The sequence below is a fragment of the Aplysia californica genome, unplaced genomic scaffold (genome assembly GCF_000002075.1).
Source record: "Aplysia californica isolate F4 #8 unplaced genomic scaffold, AplCal3.0 scaffold00216, whole genome shotgun sequence".
Lineage (NCBI taxonomy): Eukaryota > Metazoa > Mollusca > Gastropoda > Aplysiida > Aplysiidae > Aplysia > Aplysia californica.
In genome coordinates, this window is record NW_004797486.1 from 1,060,954 (window position 1) to 1,078,081 (window position 17,128).

At 39.4% G+C, this 17,128-nt stretch overlaps 1 protein-coding gene across 1 annotated transcript in view; it reads left to right on the forward strand.

Annotated features, from left to right (window-relative positions):
- The first annotated feature begins 10,272 nt into the window (after positions 1 to 10,272).
- Positions 10,273 to 17,128, forward strand: part of LOC101857187 (QRFP-like peptide receptor) — a 39,277-nt gene continuing 32,421 nt past the window's right edge. Inside the window, exons 1-3 of the mRNA XM_035970075.1 lie at positions 10,273 to 10,374; positions 12,705 to 13,316; positions 14,551 to 14,641. Coding sequence (XP_035825968.1) covers positions 13,108 to 13,316; positions 14,551 to 14,641 — 300 coding nt within the window. The 5' untranslated portion in view covers positions 10,273 to 10,374; positions 12,705 to 13,107. The remainder of the gene's footprint in view (positions 10,375 to 12,704; positions 13,317 to 14,550; positions 14,642 to 17,128) is intronic.

Here is a 17,128-nt window from a genome sequence, read left to right on the forward strand (position 1 = left end):
GAGTACGTTTTGTGGCCCGTCGACAATTATAACTTGTTGAAACCCCAGTCCTGTCGTAAAATGTATCAAATTCGGAACCAACATATCAAAATTAACATATTTGATTCGCGAGTGACTCTTTTTTCTCGCACTGTTTTAACGATCACAGAAAAGACATACTGGGTGATCCCCCCAAAATCCTTTACAACTCTTTTTCTAAATATCTCGCGCAAAAATTGTTCTAGAATGCTGTAATTTATTGGAACAGACATAATTCATTCAAAACGAATTTGTTTGATATAAAATCTACTAAGAAAAAACCTGTTTTGAAAACGGAAACGGCTAAAAGAAAAAAGCACCCCAAAACGCAAATTTCACCAATGTTTAAAAATCTTGTAGAGGAAGTCGTGAAAAGATTTGTTGACCTTTTTCTTTAATTTCTTTTTGACATTGATTTTCCATCCCTGTGACATTTACACAATTTCTTTTACAGAGCTTAAAAAACCTAATGATTTCATTCTGAAATTCCTAGAAGCAGTGCTCCACGTTCCCTCCTTTCGACACATTTTGAACGACGCTTTCGAAATATTCAGTGGCGCCCTAACACAAGGACCTGCTAAACCATGAGTTTTAAAGCCACATACACTGTATATGTTCACTAAGAAGTGGCTTCTAGAGACAATAGAGTGGGGGGGGGGGGGGGCAATAGACAGCATTTTTGGAGTTAACATATCCCGCAGCGTGAAAATGGGCTTTGCGCTAAACCAAATGTCATCGAGGAAATGATCCCTCTTTACAAGACAATCGAGGAATCATGAACACATTGTCATGCTCTGATCCATGTTATCTCGGCCTAGCGAAGATGAACATGGTATAGAATCTAGTCATAGGTTAAGATCTGCCATGAGAATGCAGACTGTTGAGATGTAGGAAAGTCCTAGCAGCAGATCATCCACGAACAGACGTCTCATGGGACTCGACTACTGAAGCCTGCACTCTGGTGACGTTTAAAGGGCTGCACATGGTGCGTGTTCTGTCTGAAGTGGCAATTTTTTAAAGAACTTTTTAGTTCTGATTCGCTATAGATCCAAACTGACGGAACTTCTCTACTCATGACTCCAAAGGTCTTGAGGGCACCTAAGCATTCTCCCCATGCCGGGCGCAGAACTTACGAAGTGTCAGGGATGGTGAGTTTGTGGAGAGGTAATGTTCAATACAAAAAGCTCTCTGCTCTTTACTAAACGTAACCATGGTCTAAGCAGGCAAACCAAATTTTGGGGAAAAAATATCCGCAGACTTCTGTTGACTTGTTAGACTGCTGTAACTTGCAATATGGCGTGATTGTTGCAACTTTTAGTGGAAGGCCTAATGCGAACTGGTGCGTCATGCTATGAAAATGGTGACAAGGTTGAAAATGGGTTGTTTTTTAAAATCCGCTAACAAGAGCAAACCATTCAATGGACTTATCTAAAATACATATCAGACAAATTTCTTTTGGCTTCCAAACATTATGTTCAAATCTGAAACGCAAAACTTCAGTATGGAGGACGATATTTACAAAACAAGTTGTAAAGTTTTTTTTGGATCACCGTGTATTTTGGCAAAGATTGCAGTCTGTATTACTTTCTTATCAAAAAGAGGAGGAGCAATGCCCGTTTTAAATGAACGTATAGTAGTCCCCTTTGAGGTATCTTTTATAACTCTTGTCGGCTTCCCTTGAAACCCTGTGTCATTATTCCCTTTCACTTACGTAGTGTTGTGACTGTTGCCACAGTCGAATCATTGTTACAACTTCTAACTACACGGTTCAAAATTACGGAAATTGAGTTGTAGGCATTTCTAGCTTCATCAGCCTCTGCTTCAACTATTTCATCCCATACCGGGCATAATTGTCTCCGCCATTTCCTCACAAAGCCAATGTTTTCTTTTTCTTTATCGGCCGTTTTCTCAAAACGCGATTTTTATCTATACTTTTGTTAATAACCCCACCATTTTATATCCAGTCTTCATGGAATTGTCACAGAATGAAGAGACGATATTATAATACTAAAAATTTGTCTGTTGAAATTTTGATATATGGAATAGATTTTTGTTGGTGGTGTCTGGAGTGTGGATTTTCACGGATTTTTTTAAAAAACTCGAATGCTTCCTCAGGGAAAAAATCATTAGAAAATTTCTAATTGATTTAAGAAAAAAAAACCCAGACAAATTTTTTAATCTAATGTTTGTTAACACGCATGCAAAAAAGCAACCAATTTCCATGAGCAATAAGTGCGATATTCAATACGTAAAACATGTCAACAAAATCCAATATGGCAGCCGTGTCCATGGAAACGAAACTTTTTTTCAAATTTGATTCCGGATTATAAGACTCCTTACGATGCTGGTTATATGTGTGAAATTTGGTAAAATGTGATCAACTAATAAGTGAGATAGCCTTCAGGTTGAGCCCCCCCCCCCCCCCCCCTTGATTGTGTCTCGACGCGATGGAATCAGGTGTTTGTCAATTTTTAGGCATATGGAGTTATTGACTTCATTTGGAAGCTTATTCATCTGCTATGCCTTCGATAAAAAATTACCCATCTCTCTTGAGAAGAATTCGACATATTTGCAATTGAAGTAGATGGGGGTCGCCTGTTTTCAGAAGGAAAAAATAGCGAGAAAATGGCCTCCAAAGCTTGGTACCTTCCATTGCTCAAGAGTCCTTGAAAACTGAAAATTTAAATATTTTGTGCCTTTAGTCAACATTTTTCAGTAAAATTCATATGGAAACTTGTTTCTATATGGGTACAAAACGTGTTGTGCCTAAGAACAATAATTTGATAAAAATTCCAAACTGGCTGAAAAATGTTTCTTCTATTTCATCATTTTCACGAACGCCTGATTTCTCCTCGATGCCTCACAATTTTTAATTTGGCCTAAGTGGCGGTCGAAGCATACTCTTATCGATTTTGAACTGCCAAGGGATCTTTAACTTTCGAAGGCTAGGTGCTAGATCTCACCTACCCTAAGATCGGGGGGTGTGGCTGAAAGACAGCAGTAAGAAGGAGCCAAGAAGTAGCCGTAGAAAGCCTTCAGAAAGAATCAGTGGCCCAGAGGAGGGGGCAAAGGAGGGGTGGGAGTGGGGTGGAGGCAGTTAGTGGAGACAAAAGAAGACTACAGAACATGGTTAGAGAAAGGAGAACGTTTTAGAGAAGACAATTTTCCGCCCCTGCCAGGTCTCAAACCCAGGACCTGAGAGACCAAGAGAGATAAACGCCGTAACCTCTATACCACGAGAGACCCTATAATACCTTTGAACAAAATCTACGTCATCTAATTTGCAACTTTTAAAAACTCTCCGTCTTTTCACTCAGACAAGGCAGGGTCAAATCTTCTCACCTTCAATAGTATGATCTTAATTGTAACCATGGAAACACAAAACAATTTCAACCATTAATTGATTCCAACGCCCATAATGGAGTTGACTTCAGGCAGACACTTAAGAAATATCTAATAACAATAAGCCATTTAGGGATCTCACGGCAAAATGGCATGATTAAAAAAAAGGAAAACGGAATGTGCTAGCTAAGAGACATTGTTAACGATTGGTCAACTTGGCTAAACAGTAAAAGAGGGACCTAAACAACATGGACTGTGCCCGTTTGGACAGGTGGCCATATTGTGCAGATGGCCGTCATGGCAGGTTCGATTGTATGTATGTATGTATGTATGTATGTATGTATGTATGTATGTATGTATGTATGTATGTATGTATGTATGTATGTATGTATGTATGTATGTATGTATGCATGTATGTATGCATGTATGTATGTATGTGTGTGTGTTTTGTGTGTGTGTGTGTGTGTGTGTGTGTGTGTGTGTGTGTGTGTGTGTGTGTGTGTGTGTGTGTGTGTGTGCGTATGTGTATGTTTGTTTGTGTTTGTGCATTTATGTAAATGGCTTTTCAGTTGGAGGAATCTACAATTTAATGTCCATATCCAGAGGGGATAAACCGACACATTTAATTTATTTTTACTTTTTTGTGAGGCCCCTGTGAGGAAACCAAGCACGCTTAAATTAAAGAAAAGAAGAGCAGCGGAATTGTTCTGTCATGTCCCTCTTTTCCCTCCGTCTTTTCGTCTTCTTTACCTCTGAGCCACCAGCCTACTCCGTAATTATACACCTCTTACTGTCCGCTTACTGTCAAACCAAGGCTCGCACGATCTGGTGAACACCCAGAATAGATCAAACCGTCTCCACACTCAGCCAATGACCCTCCTGTACTGTGTTTCGGAAGGCCTTAACTTAACTCCCATTGTCGGTATTCCTTCCTGCCCGTACTCGTTTCCTCCCTCTCTTTTGGTATTGATTGGTTCCCCTGTCCCAACTGGGCAGTGTCCATCTTCTGTATCCGCAAATTAGCTCGAAGTTCAGCAGTGGAGTGGAAAACCAAAGCAAAGAAAAAGAACCCCCCCCCAAAAAAAAAAAAAGAAAATACTGAGAGACACAGAAAGAAATAACCACTTTAGTCTAAATAAACAAGAATGCAGACATATTATGATTACACAAACTGAAACAGAACATACTACAGAACAAACTACATGTACTAACAGTTCAGTTCGGCAACACAACACAGTATTTCTGGTCAGCGCCCTGTAGTACCCGGTTTTGAGCTTGCGTTTGTGCATCTTCCTCGGGATGACGAGTGACTCCCTTTACAAATATCGTTGTGAAAAGATGTCGTTTGGTTAATGCCAATCACATTCAGTGCAAATATAGAAACACCCGTCTTCATATCATCATCATTTACGGCATCCGTATAAATAACAACAACGACAGCAACAACAGTTAGACTATTATGTAATATAATCTAATAGTCATTCTGTTTATAAGCTTTTCAAGAAGTGGTATCAGCTGTATAAATGTCTGCTTCAATATCAAGGAGAAACATTGACACACACAAAAAACCCATACATACCAGTGCCAAACATGGTCTCTAAACAAGGCACAAGAAAGAAAAACCTGTGCATGCGAAATGAGGTGTCTCCGCAAAACCATAAACGTCACCAGAAGAGACCGCATAAGAAGCGAAACCATACGTCTACAAACTGGAATACCACCAGAAATAAAATTCATAGAACATGAAAGAGTCAAATGGTTTGTACATCTAACCAGAATACCCGAGAAACAACTAGCGGCTAGAGCTTACAACACCCAAGAATCCGGCTTTAAATCAAAAAGAAGACCAAGAAAGATCTGGCTGGGTGGCGTTTAAAAGGTCCAGGAACAACATATCTATCATAGACGCTACATACCTAACACAGGACCAACATTTGCACCTCCCCTCGACATCCTAAGGATACTAGAGGAAGGAAAAAAGTAAAAGCAAAGTACTTGGATCCTTATTAACACGTTTTATGCCTTTCTCTCTCTCTCTCTCTCTCTCTCTCTCTCTCTCTCTCTCTCTCTCTCTCTCTCTCTCTCCCTATGTCTCTCCTCTCTCTTTCCATCCGTCCCCCTCTCTCTCAATCCATCTTCCTTTCTTTCTATGTATCTACCAGTGTCTGTCTGCCTGTCTGTCTGTCTGTCTGTCTGTCTGTCCGTCCGTCCGTCTGTCTGTCTGTCTGTCTGTCTGTCTGTCGCTCTCTCTCTCTGTCTCTCTCTCTCTCTCTCTCTCTCTCTCTCTCTCCCCCTCTCTCTCTCCCTCTCTCTCTCTCTCTCTCTCTCTCTCTCTCTCTCTCTGTTTGTGTTTGTGTGCATGTCTGTGTGTGTAGTTGTTTGCCCGTGTGTGTCCTCTTTTCCCCTCCACCCGTTCTTTCTCCCTAACTTACATCCGAACACGAACAAATATCCCCCCCTCACCCCCCCCCTCTCTCTCTCTCTGTCTCTCTCTCGCTCTCTCTCTCTCTCTCTCTCTCTCTCTCGCTCTCTCTCTCTCTGGCCACCTGTCTCTCTCTTTCTCCCCCCCTCTCTATCTCTTTCTCTCTCATTCTCTCTCTCTCTTTCTCTCTCTCGCTCTCCCTTTCTCCATTTCTCTTATTCTCCCCCCAAAAAACAACAACAAACAAACAAAACAACAACAAAAAAACTTGATCCCATACACATAAAGGGTGTCTAAAAGAATGACCCATTTAAAGGATGATGACTGTGTGGTATTTGCACCAATTTTTAAAAAAATAGATTTTTTAATGAAATTTAACCAAGTGGAGGCTATTATATTTTAACATGAACCCAATTAACTTGTTTGAAAAATATCGTTTTTGTCTATTCAACCAAAACTGAGTTCTCCTCTAGAATCTGTACCTAGTTTTAGAGTAAAAACATGTCTGAACTTTGATGTGGTACAAAGAAATGCATCAATAGATAGACAAAGCTTTTACTTTTGACAAATTAATGTAGTTTTTTTTTAACACAAAATTTGAAAATGTGCCGTCATGCTTTTGTGCACTGAAAACTCATTGTGTCATAATATACGCACACATCGCTAAGTTGAAATAGCAAAAATTTAAGAATTGTACTACGTGGTTGGAATGATAGTTATAGTAATAACAATGCTTTTTGTTCCTTTACCATATATGCAACAATGTTGGAGAATATACAGAAACTCCCATCAGGGTGATTAAAATTGAATTCGCCAAAATCCTAAACTCGCCAAAATCCTAAACTGTATTTCAAACACGAAAAACAATAGAAAACTCTAGCTTGAACACATATGCTGTACATACCTTTAAGTTTTTATTTTAATATAAAATGTTCAATGTGGCCACTACCGGCTCCACGGACAACATAAGACTGATATGAGAATTCCTCAAAAACGGCCCACCGTGTTGATTGTAGCTGTTATTCGATCTTTCATGCCATTGATATTTGCTGGATGTGGTGGAACATAAACTTTGTCTTTGACATACCCCCCTCCCCCTATACCTCGCATTTTAAATGCTAAAAGGAAAATCCATGGAGAGGTTTCTATCTCTTTGCACTTCAAGCAAGCAAAGAAACTGCTAACACCACATTAGTTGTTTTTGCATCGGTCCATGATGTTAGTCCATTCTGGGGTATGATACATTGTATACATTGGAATTCCGGACGGTGGAACACTGGTTCTTGACTCGTTTTGATTTAGTGGTTGAGTCTGAAATGGTTGGTCTGGTTCTTGCACATTTTGCTTCCAAGGGGATGCAATGCTACTTTGAAAAATTGACAGTTTCATACGCTCCTGGTGAAGCAGTCCACAATGTCTCTTTTGTACTAGAGCCAAGCGACAAGGATAGAAATGCTCAGACAAAAAAAACAAGGTACATGTACCATTTCCTCGTTTTCAGAAGATGTTTATAGAGAGAAGCAAGTCCATCCAGGAGGTCAATGCCACCCATGTAGCAGTTGTACAGGATGGCAATTTAAGGACAGGGAACTTCGGTCCTTTCGTTTTCCATTTTTTAGCAGTATATCGCCACTTCATATAAGTCATTGGCTTCCCAACAGTTGAAATAAGATCAATATCTTTGCTGTCAGGCTATGTTCAGGTTTTGGTTCTAAGCAGGTTAAGACGATACAAGAGAACAAATTAAGTGATTAAAGATTTCAAACAGGGTAGTTGGATTAATTATAAAAATCAAATGGCAGATTTGTGAAGTTAAAGAATAGTGACAATGGTTTAAACTTTATATATTAATTCCCTGGCAGACACTAACGTCCAGTGTGCCATAATACGGCACATCTAAGGCAGTTCATTTACCCCCCTCCCCCCTTTTTTTTTGATGATTCCTCTAATACCCAATATGCTATACATGGTACGCGCCTTCTTCAACAAACACAGGGCCTAGAATATTCACGATATAGATTTCATGCAAAGATATACAGTTAAACTATTCTATTATTTTTGTTTTATGGCCAATCAATAACTTTCTGGAACTTACCTGAGAGATGTGATGGCTTAAGATCCAACAGCACCAAGTCAGGTAAAAATAGAAGAAGCGTCAAGTGAACAACATGGGGACACACAAAGTAACTCTAAAAAGTTCAAATGGATGTTCCAGTGGGTCTTTTCCCAAAGAATAAGTTCTAGTCTAACAGAAAACACAGAACCAAGTTCCACCACGGCTAACTGGTGTTACACATCATTGTCTAATATTGAAGTGCCTTATACAGCACACACAGGTTTTGTGGGTTTAAACGCAAAACTTTACTTTTCAAAAATATCCAGCTACCGGGACGTGATTGGCCTATTCTGTTTTCAGGACAGGAAGGTAAAAACAAGACTATCGTCATCACTCCAGATGGATATCTCACTGTGTGAAAATAGTTTTAAAGTTGGGAGAGGGAAAGGTGCTATGCTGTTGAAAAGACCTGATTCTAACAGGATGGGGTCACATCCCAAGCATCAGTGTGGCTCTTGCAAGGTTGCAAGAAAGGCCTGGGTAACACTTTATAAACCGAGACCTTACAAATGGATGGTTACAGTATTTCCTCAACTTGAACTCTAGGGAAGCAGCCAATGAACAATCGAACAGTTACGACTCAATGTTGAATTAACCAAGAAACTTGCCAAAGGGTTATTCAAAATTTTCAGTGACATATTCGAGCTTATTAACACATGGAGCAAACAACTTAAATAACTACCACCTTCCTTGAGTGTATTTGGAATGTCAATTTTACATTTCTTCTACAAAGAACAAATACACTATTGGTTGAGTTTGAAGAGATGGCACAGTTTTACGTTTCATTCATGTACTCAAAAACTGATTATTATTCTTCACTGTAAATGAAAACTTAATTGCTTGGAACTTAGACTAGTCAAGCTGATCAACACACATTCCATTGTTTGTGAAGTGAATACAATTAGTATTCCCCAGATAATGCGTTCTGTCACCAATTTGAGAGAGATTCTATTTTTTTTCTTTAAATCCTTTTCGGACTAGGGAGAACAAAGAAGACCAATACGATATAGAATGATCTCCTTGTATGCGATTACGCTCAATGTGTGGGTCTGATGTGTAAAGAAGAGACAGGGAGAAGACTGTATGTTTGTGTGTGTGTGTGTGTGTGTATGTATGTGTGTGTGTGTGTGTGTGTGAGAGAGAGAGAGAGAAAGAGATGGAGAAAGAGAGAGAGAGAGAGAGAGAGAGAGAGAGAGAGAGAGAGAGAGAGAGATGAGGGAGGGAGAGAGAAGTTGTTGTTTTTTTCGTTGGTCAGTGTTTTACGGCACTCGTTACGGCATAATGTCATATGAGCTCGAGGGACAAATTAAGCATTAACAGTTTGGTAGGAACTAATTTTTAATTCTTCCCGCGTGGCGGCTGAAAACTACTTATTCTCGTCGATTGTAGGACCACCAGGGGATTCTTTTACGTGCACAACTTGCACACGGAACCTTCGAGATTTTCTTTTGCCCTTATCCAAGAAAGTGTTAGATTTTACCATGCCTAAAATCAGGGGTGTAGCTGAAACACAGCAGTAAGGAGGAGTCAAGGGGTAGCACTAGAAAGTCTGCCGAAAGAGTCAGGAGTCCAGAGGAGGGGACAAAGAGGGGGGGGGGGCAGAAAGTGGAGACGAAAGAAGACGCCAGAACATGGTTTGAGAGCAGGAAAGGTGGTAAAAGGAGAATTTTGCTCAGAGGAGAACGTCTAGTCCGGTTTCGAAACCTTTTGAATGAGGCGACCACCGTACACCTAGATCACGAGACCCCCAGAAAGAGAGAGAGAGAGAGAGAGAGAGAGAGAGAGAGAGAGAGAGAGAGAGAGAGAGAGAGAGAGAGAGAGAGAGAGAGAGAGAGACTTTTTCCCCATTGACATGCTGTTTAGGTACACTTGTGTGACTGACTTGTGTATCTGTTTGTGTGTCATTGAAAATAAATGTAATGTTTTGTTTTCCATGTTGATGCTGAATCTGTGCATAATATTGTGGCTTCGGTAAATTCGCCCAAAACCTCCCTCGAGGACCAACGAAGTTTATCTTATCTTATTTTAGATCATCTTCCCACTCCCCCCCCCCCTAAAAAAAACCCCACCAACCTAACCACCCCGACTCGGGTTCTATCTAACTTATCTTAGATCATCTGCCCCCTCCAACCCCCCCCCCAAATAAAAAACCAAAATAAACCCAACACCCAACAAACCCATCAACCTAACCACCCCGACTCGGGCTCTCTCTCTTTTTCTTGACAGATCGAACCAGAACACGTGTGTGTGTGTGTGTGTGTGTGTGTGTGTGTGTGTGTGTGTGTGTGTGTGTGTGTGTGTGTGTGTGTGTGTGTGTGTGTGTGTGTGTGTGTGTGTGTGTGTGTGTGTTTGCCTCACGCCGCCTCACCGCCCGAGCCGCGCGCAGTCTCAGACAAGATTAGAGGAGGAGCCAGAATCATGGGAAAATGGAAAAGCCGGAGATACTCAAAGAGCTTGAAAAAGAGTTCAGTTTCTTGTGAGTGTGTAAAAATGACCTGTATGGGCTTCATTTTATCAGATGTTTACATGGAATTCACGAGGAGGTTTCTGTACAAATTCCGAGGATTAAAAAGTTCCCGAGATGGTATTGTTTACCCTTGATGTATGTTTAGTCATTCTGACGTGATGGAGACAGATAGACTAAGAATACCAAAGTCCAGATTTTGTAACATAATATAGATATTTCTTTTAACCCACCAACTAAAATAAATAAATAAATAAATAAATAAATAAATAGATAAATAATAAATAAATAAATAAATAAATAAATAAACTAATAAATAATATACAATTAAACACAAAAATAAAGATTATTGAACTTCACTGATTCTGAATTAATTCAACTCCTTACTTAAACTCACAATTATTATATGCAACTCACAATTTGGTATGAATATGATTGACTAATGAGGGAACTTCTTACGGACTGTCTACATCACAACATCTTTTCCTCTCGTCCTCTTTAGCTCAGTAAGCTATTCATTTGGATTTGATATCCACCCCCCTCCCCCCCAAAAAAAAAAAACAGAGAAGAAAAAAAAACCCACAAACAAAACAACAAACAAACGAACAAACCAAACCAAAAACAAAAACAAAAAAATCCCCAACAGTTGCCTAACTTCAAGGACAAGGGAACGCAAGCTTACGATTTGTGATGAATATAACATGTAAATAGAGTTTAGTAGAGTAGAGTAGAGTGTAAATAATATAAAGCAACTCTCAAAGAAGTCCTGTTGAACCCCCCCCCCCCCCAACAAAAAACAACAACTGAATAATAATTAATTATTGATAACACAATTCTATCATTTGCATATCATATGCCGGGAGTGAAAAGTAGTACATCCTGTTCCTTCACAACCGACGCTAGTACCAGTGCATTCTTTTTTCTACAGTCTAACGTAAATAAAAATATGAGATCATGAAGCTTTCTGTTGAACGAGAATTTGCGCTCTTCAAGTGCTATTTTATCATTATTAGTATTATTATTATTAGTATTATTATTATTATTATTATTATTATTATTATTATTATTATTATTATCATTATTATTATTATTATTATTATTATTATTATTATTATTATTGTTATTATTATTATCATTATTATTATTATTGTTATTATTATTATTATTATTATGTTATTAATACTAATGTCTATACTGAAAACACAATTACTGTGTAATTTAATCAGTGCGTACCAAAAAGAGTTGTTCGTTAGAGCAGTGAGCGCAAGGAAATGATCTTTAGTCAGTCTTTTGGATGCGACACCGTCTTATTGTGTCTGTTCTGCGAGATCTCATGAAGCATACACGCCCTCTAAGCTAACTTTTCTTACCTTATCTTGTAACGAGGCCGGTTTTGATTTCCCACTTTCATTAACTGCAGTCCTCGGACGTTTCTGATTCTACTTTTGCTTTAAAACAGGCGAGCTTTTTTCTCTTTATTTGAGTATGCTGTTGCAGTCTCACTCGCATGCAACAGTGAGCCCACTTGAATGACTAGAATACAAACATATTTGTGAGGATGGAATATAAGAATAAGTGGAGAACCATGCTCGCCGATGTTAGTTTAAGAACAAAGACTTACTTTTTTATGGCATGTGTTTAAGTTATAGACACAGCAAGATCTTTTAGAGGGTAGGCTGCTTTGATCCTACCTGTCAGGGTCAATTCGGGATGGATAGCATACAGCGTCCCAGTCAAAAACGGATGTCATCAATAAAATTAGACTTCCCTTCCTGGGAAAAGAACTATTTTTGCGTGCAAAATTAAAGAGTCTGAACATCAGTGTCCCTGAAGGAGCATCGTATACTCTGTGTCTGTCTTTCTCTTCGCCTTCTTCTCTGTCTGTCAGTATGTCTGTCTGTCTGTCTGTCTGTCTGTCTGTTTCTCTCTCTCTCTCTGTCTGTCTGTCTGTCTCTCTCTCTCTCTCTCTCTCTCTCTCTCTCTCTCTCTCTCTTCCCCCCTCTATCTCACTCTCTCTCTTCTCTCTTTCCTGTTTCTTTTTCCCTTTATCTCTCTCTCTCATTCTCTCTATCTCTCGCTCTCTCTGACTCCCTTTTTCTCTCTGTCTTTCTCACTCTCACATACACACCTACATTTTAGAGCCATGTGCTCCGCGTACGAGTGTTCCTGTCTGTGAAGTTGAGTTTAAAAGAACAATTAAAATCAGCGAAGGTTTATGAACCGTTATAAAATATTGCTATTCCTTAAATATCTCCCCTGCTTTCTGACTGCGACCGTTTGTGCCGTCAATGTTTGGCATTTCCCGTATCGTTAATAACGTAATGATAAACATGTCGTCTTAGGTAAGTTGTAGATTTTCTCAAGCACAGTGAAAAGCTTTTTTGAAATTTGTGCACGATTACCTTTGATCACTGATGCGAGAAAAGACAATCACATTACAATACGGTACATCTGCCTGGATTTTGTCTGTGCTATCAACATAAACAGATAAATTCTTCACTAAACTGTGTATAATGAAGCAAACGTATCCACTGTTTTATGCAGTAGCATTTTCTCAGTGACAAAATACAACCAAACAGGAAATAGAAGAGAATATTACGATGGCATTGGTAGTTTCTTTTCGGTTGACATGTGGTTGAAAATGAATAAGGGCTGCTTTGGTTTACAAAGTAATGCAGACGTATAGCATGTTGTTAGCATACTGGCTGAGAGTAAAACAATTCTGAACAAATAAAAACCTCGAAAATGAACAACAGTGGAACTTCCCCTGTTCCAGCGTCTGGCCTCTTGGTTGTAGCCAATGCCAGCGATGACTACAGCGACTACTACTACAACTACGACGATTCTGTGAGTTATATTCCTCTCACGGAGCTCATACCAAACGCTCTTGGCTACGGTCTCACTCTGGTCCTCGGCCTCACGGGGAACCTGCTCGTCATCATTTCTGTGGCCAAGTGAGTCCTTATACGTCAAGTGTTGTTGAGCTTAACGTTTTAATGATAATACTATTAATAATATTATGTATCATCATGATTATTTTTGTTCTTATTACGATTATTATTTTTTTGGGATCATCATGACTATCTGGCAAATGGAAAAAACCGTCGCAGGGGACTACTATTCCGTCTTGTTGATAAAACTGCGGTCCGAATTGGTCAGAATAAGGCGTGGAGAACTCCGTAATGGGGTCCTCCTACTGCATGACAACGCCCCAGCTCACAGGCACAACAAGCAGCCCAGACAGCAGAACAGTGCGGCTTTGAAATTCTGCAACACCCAGCTCATTCACCAGACCTAGCCTCTTCAGATTTCTTTCTGTTTCCTAATCTGAGAAAATCACTGGAAGGACGTCGTTTCCATGTCAACGAGGACGCCATTGAAGCTGTGGAAGACATGTTAGGGGCCCATTCTGGGTCATTTTTTCTCTCAAGGACTTTTGAAGGTGACAGAGAAGTGGCAGAAATGTACAACTCTGCATGGTGACTATGTAGAGAAATGAAAGTATGTGTGTTCCAAGTTACAAAGCTCTATCTTTATTCCTTCATATTTAGACCAAAGACTATATCCGTTTTCCTGTATCTTTGGACAACTGGTTGCACTTAAGTAATTCACGTAATTGTAATTTATAGTATTCCCCTTCTGAAGTCTTCATTTGTTTGCCATTTCCGATACAGGCATTGTCAGGGTCACATTTGGAACCACATGAATTAAAAGCTACCAGAAAATATTCCCTTTGGCAACCCTAAGGGGTTTATAAACAACCATCCCAACAAGTGTTTGCAGGGCACTTTACTCCGTCTCTGTCTCTGTTTCTCTTTCTCTCTCTCTCTCTCTCTCTCTCTCTCTCTCTCTCTCTCTCTCTCTCTCTCTCTCTCTCTCTCTCTCTCTCTCGCTTTCTCTCGTCAATATGTATATAATACAGATAGTTAGATAGATAAACAGATAGATAGATCAGACAAATTGACAGACAGACAGGCAGGCAGACAGACAGACAGACAGACAGACAGACAGACAGACAGACAGACAGGCAGGCAGGCAGACAGACAGACAGACAGGCAGACAGACAGGCAGACAGACACACAGACAGACAGACAGACACACAGACAGACACACAGACAGACAGACAGACAGACAGACAGAAGCAGGACTTTGTATCCGTTTGACAAAATGAGGCTGTCCTCTCTTCAGATATCGCCGCATGCACAACGTGACCAACATATTCCTTCTGAGTTTGGCGTCTGCTGATCTCCTGCTGGTCACTGCTTGTGTGCCGGTCAAGGTAGCCTGTTTTTGTGCTTGTGGTAATATTGTATTGAATTTATGGTTTATTCATTAATGTCCCAGTCTTCATAGTGATTTTTGTTCTTGTTTTTGTCATCGTTGTGAACAACATGAAAGTCTTCATTAAGTTTCATGTCATGGGTTTTTACTATTAAAATGTCAGGTGACGTTTTCATCCCCACCTTTATTATTATAATGACAATAAATTATAGCAACTGTCCTCTTCGTTATCGTCTTGGCAATCGTTGTAGATATGGTTGCTGTCTTTCTTTTCTTTAGACCGATTTCTTGAGTCTCATCACAAGAGACCCCGTAGAAAGTTGCTAGAAACACAATTACCACCTGCCTGGTCAGCTTCATGTATTTAGATCTACAAAGTTGACAAGTCATACAAACATTGATTGCAGTAAATACACTGTCTTGTATTTTTTAAAATGCGCATTCCCCTTTATTAGTTCGTATTGTGTTCGATTTTTCTCTTCTCGGTCTTGGAAAATTTCTAGTAAACATTCTGTGAGGAGACCTGGTGCATCACCCTCCTCTTTTTTTCTTGTTTCAAAGTGACATAAATTATGGTTAGTAAAAAGTTGAAACTTTACAAAATTACACACGACTGCGCGCGCACACACACACACACACACACACACACACACACACACACACACACACACACATACACACACACACACACACACATAAACCAAGTGAACAGCCCTTTACCTCCACACTCATCACATGTACATCTTTGGAAATAAAAAATAGGCCTACATTCGCAACTTGGTGGACCCAACTGCTAAATGTATTCAAGAGATAAAAACCTGGATGCCACTGCAATAAGTTCAAACTTATTTAAAATAAATTTGAGATCATGCTCAGTGCACAAGTCAATATTATGACAACAAGTCTTCAAACAATACAAACTAACGCACTGGCCTTCAGATTGAGCAAAGTAGTAAAATTTAAAACAAAACTAAGGCGTGATTTTTGGTAATGATCCATTCATGTCTACTCAAAAGTACTCACTTTGTAAAATTTATATTGTTTACTTTCAAATGATGGAAATTAAGCACATAAAAGATTACCTGTCGGATGCCTAACAAAACCCCTCGGTACATCATAATAATATGTTCTTTCCAAATTAAATTATTGCAACTCTTTACATTTCGAATGAATCATTCCGTTGCTTTAAAAATGTCCGAAATAATGCGCCTATACTATTTTCAAAATGAAGAAAAGAACACACGCCAACCCATTTCTAAATGAGCTACACTGGCCGCCAGTTAATTAAAAACCATATTGTGTGCAAAGTTATCTTTTAGTTTACTATCAATGTTTAAATAATACCGAACCTGACTGTCTCTCAAACTCTCTTCAAAAGTGTGTACTAGCAAGAAGTGGTAGGTCGTCTAGTGATAAATCTGCCATAGTTTGTTCACTTTTGTATGACCTCGGCTAAAATGATATAAAATTAAAATGAAATCAGCCTGTTTAATCTTCTTTGCATACGGGTTTAAAAATTGGACGACCAACAGAATCTAAGAGCCCATTTATAAAGATCACTGCAGACTAAGGTTCCGACACGTTTTTGTGATGTAGGCCTAAAGCGGGAAAAAAATAATAGGGAATTTACAGCGTGTACCTATTTTAGGGTACCTAACAGACAGAAGCAGGACTTTGTATCCGTTTGACAAAATGAGGCTGTCCTCTCTTCAGATATCGCCGCATGCACAACGTGACCAAAGACAGACAGACAGACAGAAGCAGGACTTTGTATCCGTTTGACAAAATGAGGCTGTCCTCTCTTCAGATATCGCCGCATGCACAACGTGACCAACATATTCCTTCTGAGTTTGGCGTCTGCTGATCTCCTGCTGGTCACTGCTTGTGTGCCGGTCAAGGTAGCCTGTCTTTGTGCTTGTGGTAATATTGTATTGAATTTATGGTTTATTCATTAATGTCCCAGTCTTCATAGTGATTTTTGTTCTTGTTTTTGTCATCGTTGTGAACAACATGAAAGTCTTCATTAAGTTTCATGTCATGGGTTTTTACTATTAAAATGTCAGGTGACGTTTTCATCCCCACCTTTATTATTATAATGACAATACATTATAGCAACTGTCCTCGTCGTTATCGTCTTGGCAATCGTTGTAGATATGGTTGCTGCCTTTCTATTCTTTAGACCGATTTCTTGAGTCTCATGACAAGAGACCCCGTAGAAAGTTGCTAGAAACACAATTACCACCTGCCTGGTCAGCTTCATGTATTTAGATCTACAAAGTTGACAAGTCATGCAAACATTGATTGCAGTAAATACACTGTCTTGTATTTTTTGAAATGCGCATTCCCCTTTATTAGTTCGTATTGTGTTCGATTTTTCTCTTCTCGGTCTTGGAAAATTTCTAGTAAACATTCTGTGAGGAGACCTGGTGCATCACCCTCCTCTTTTTTTCTTGTTTCAAAGTGACATAAATTATGGTTAGTAAAA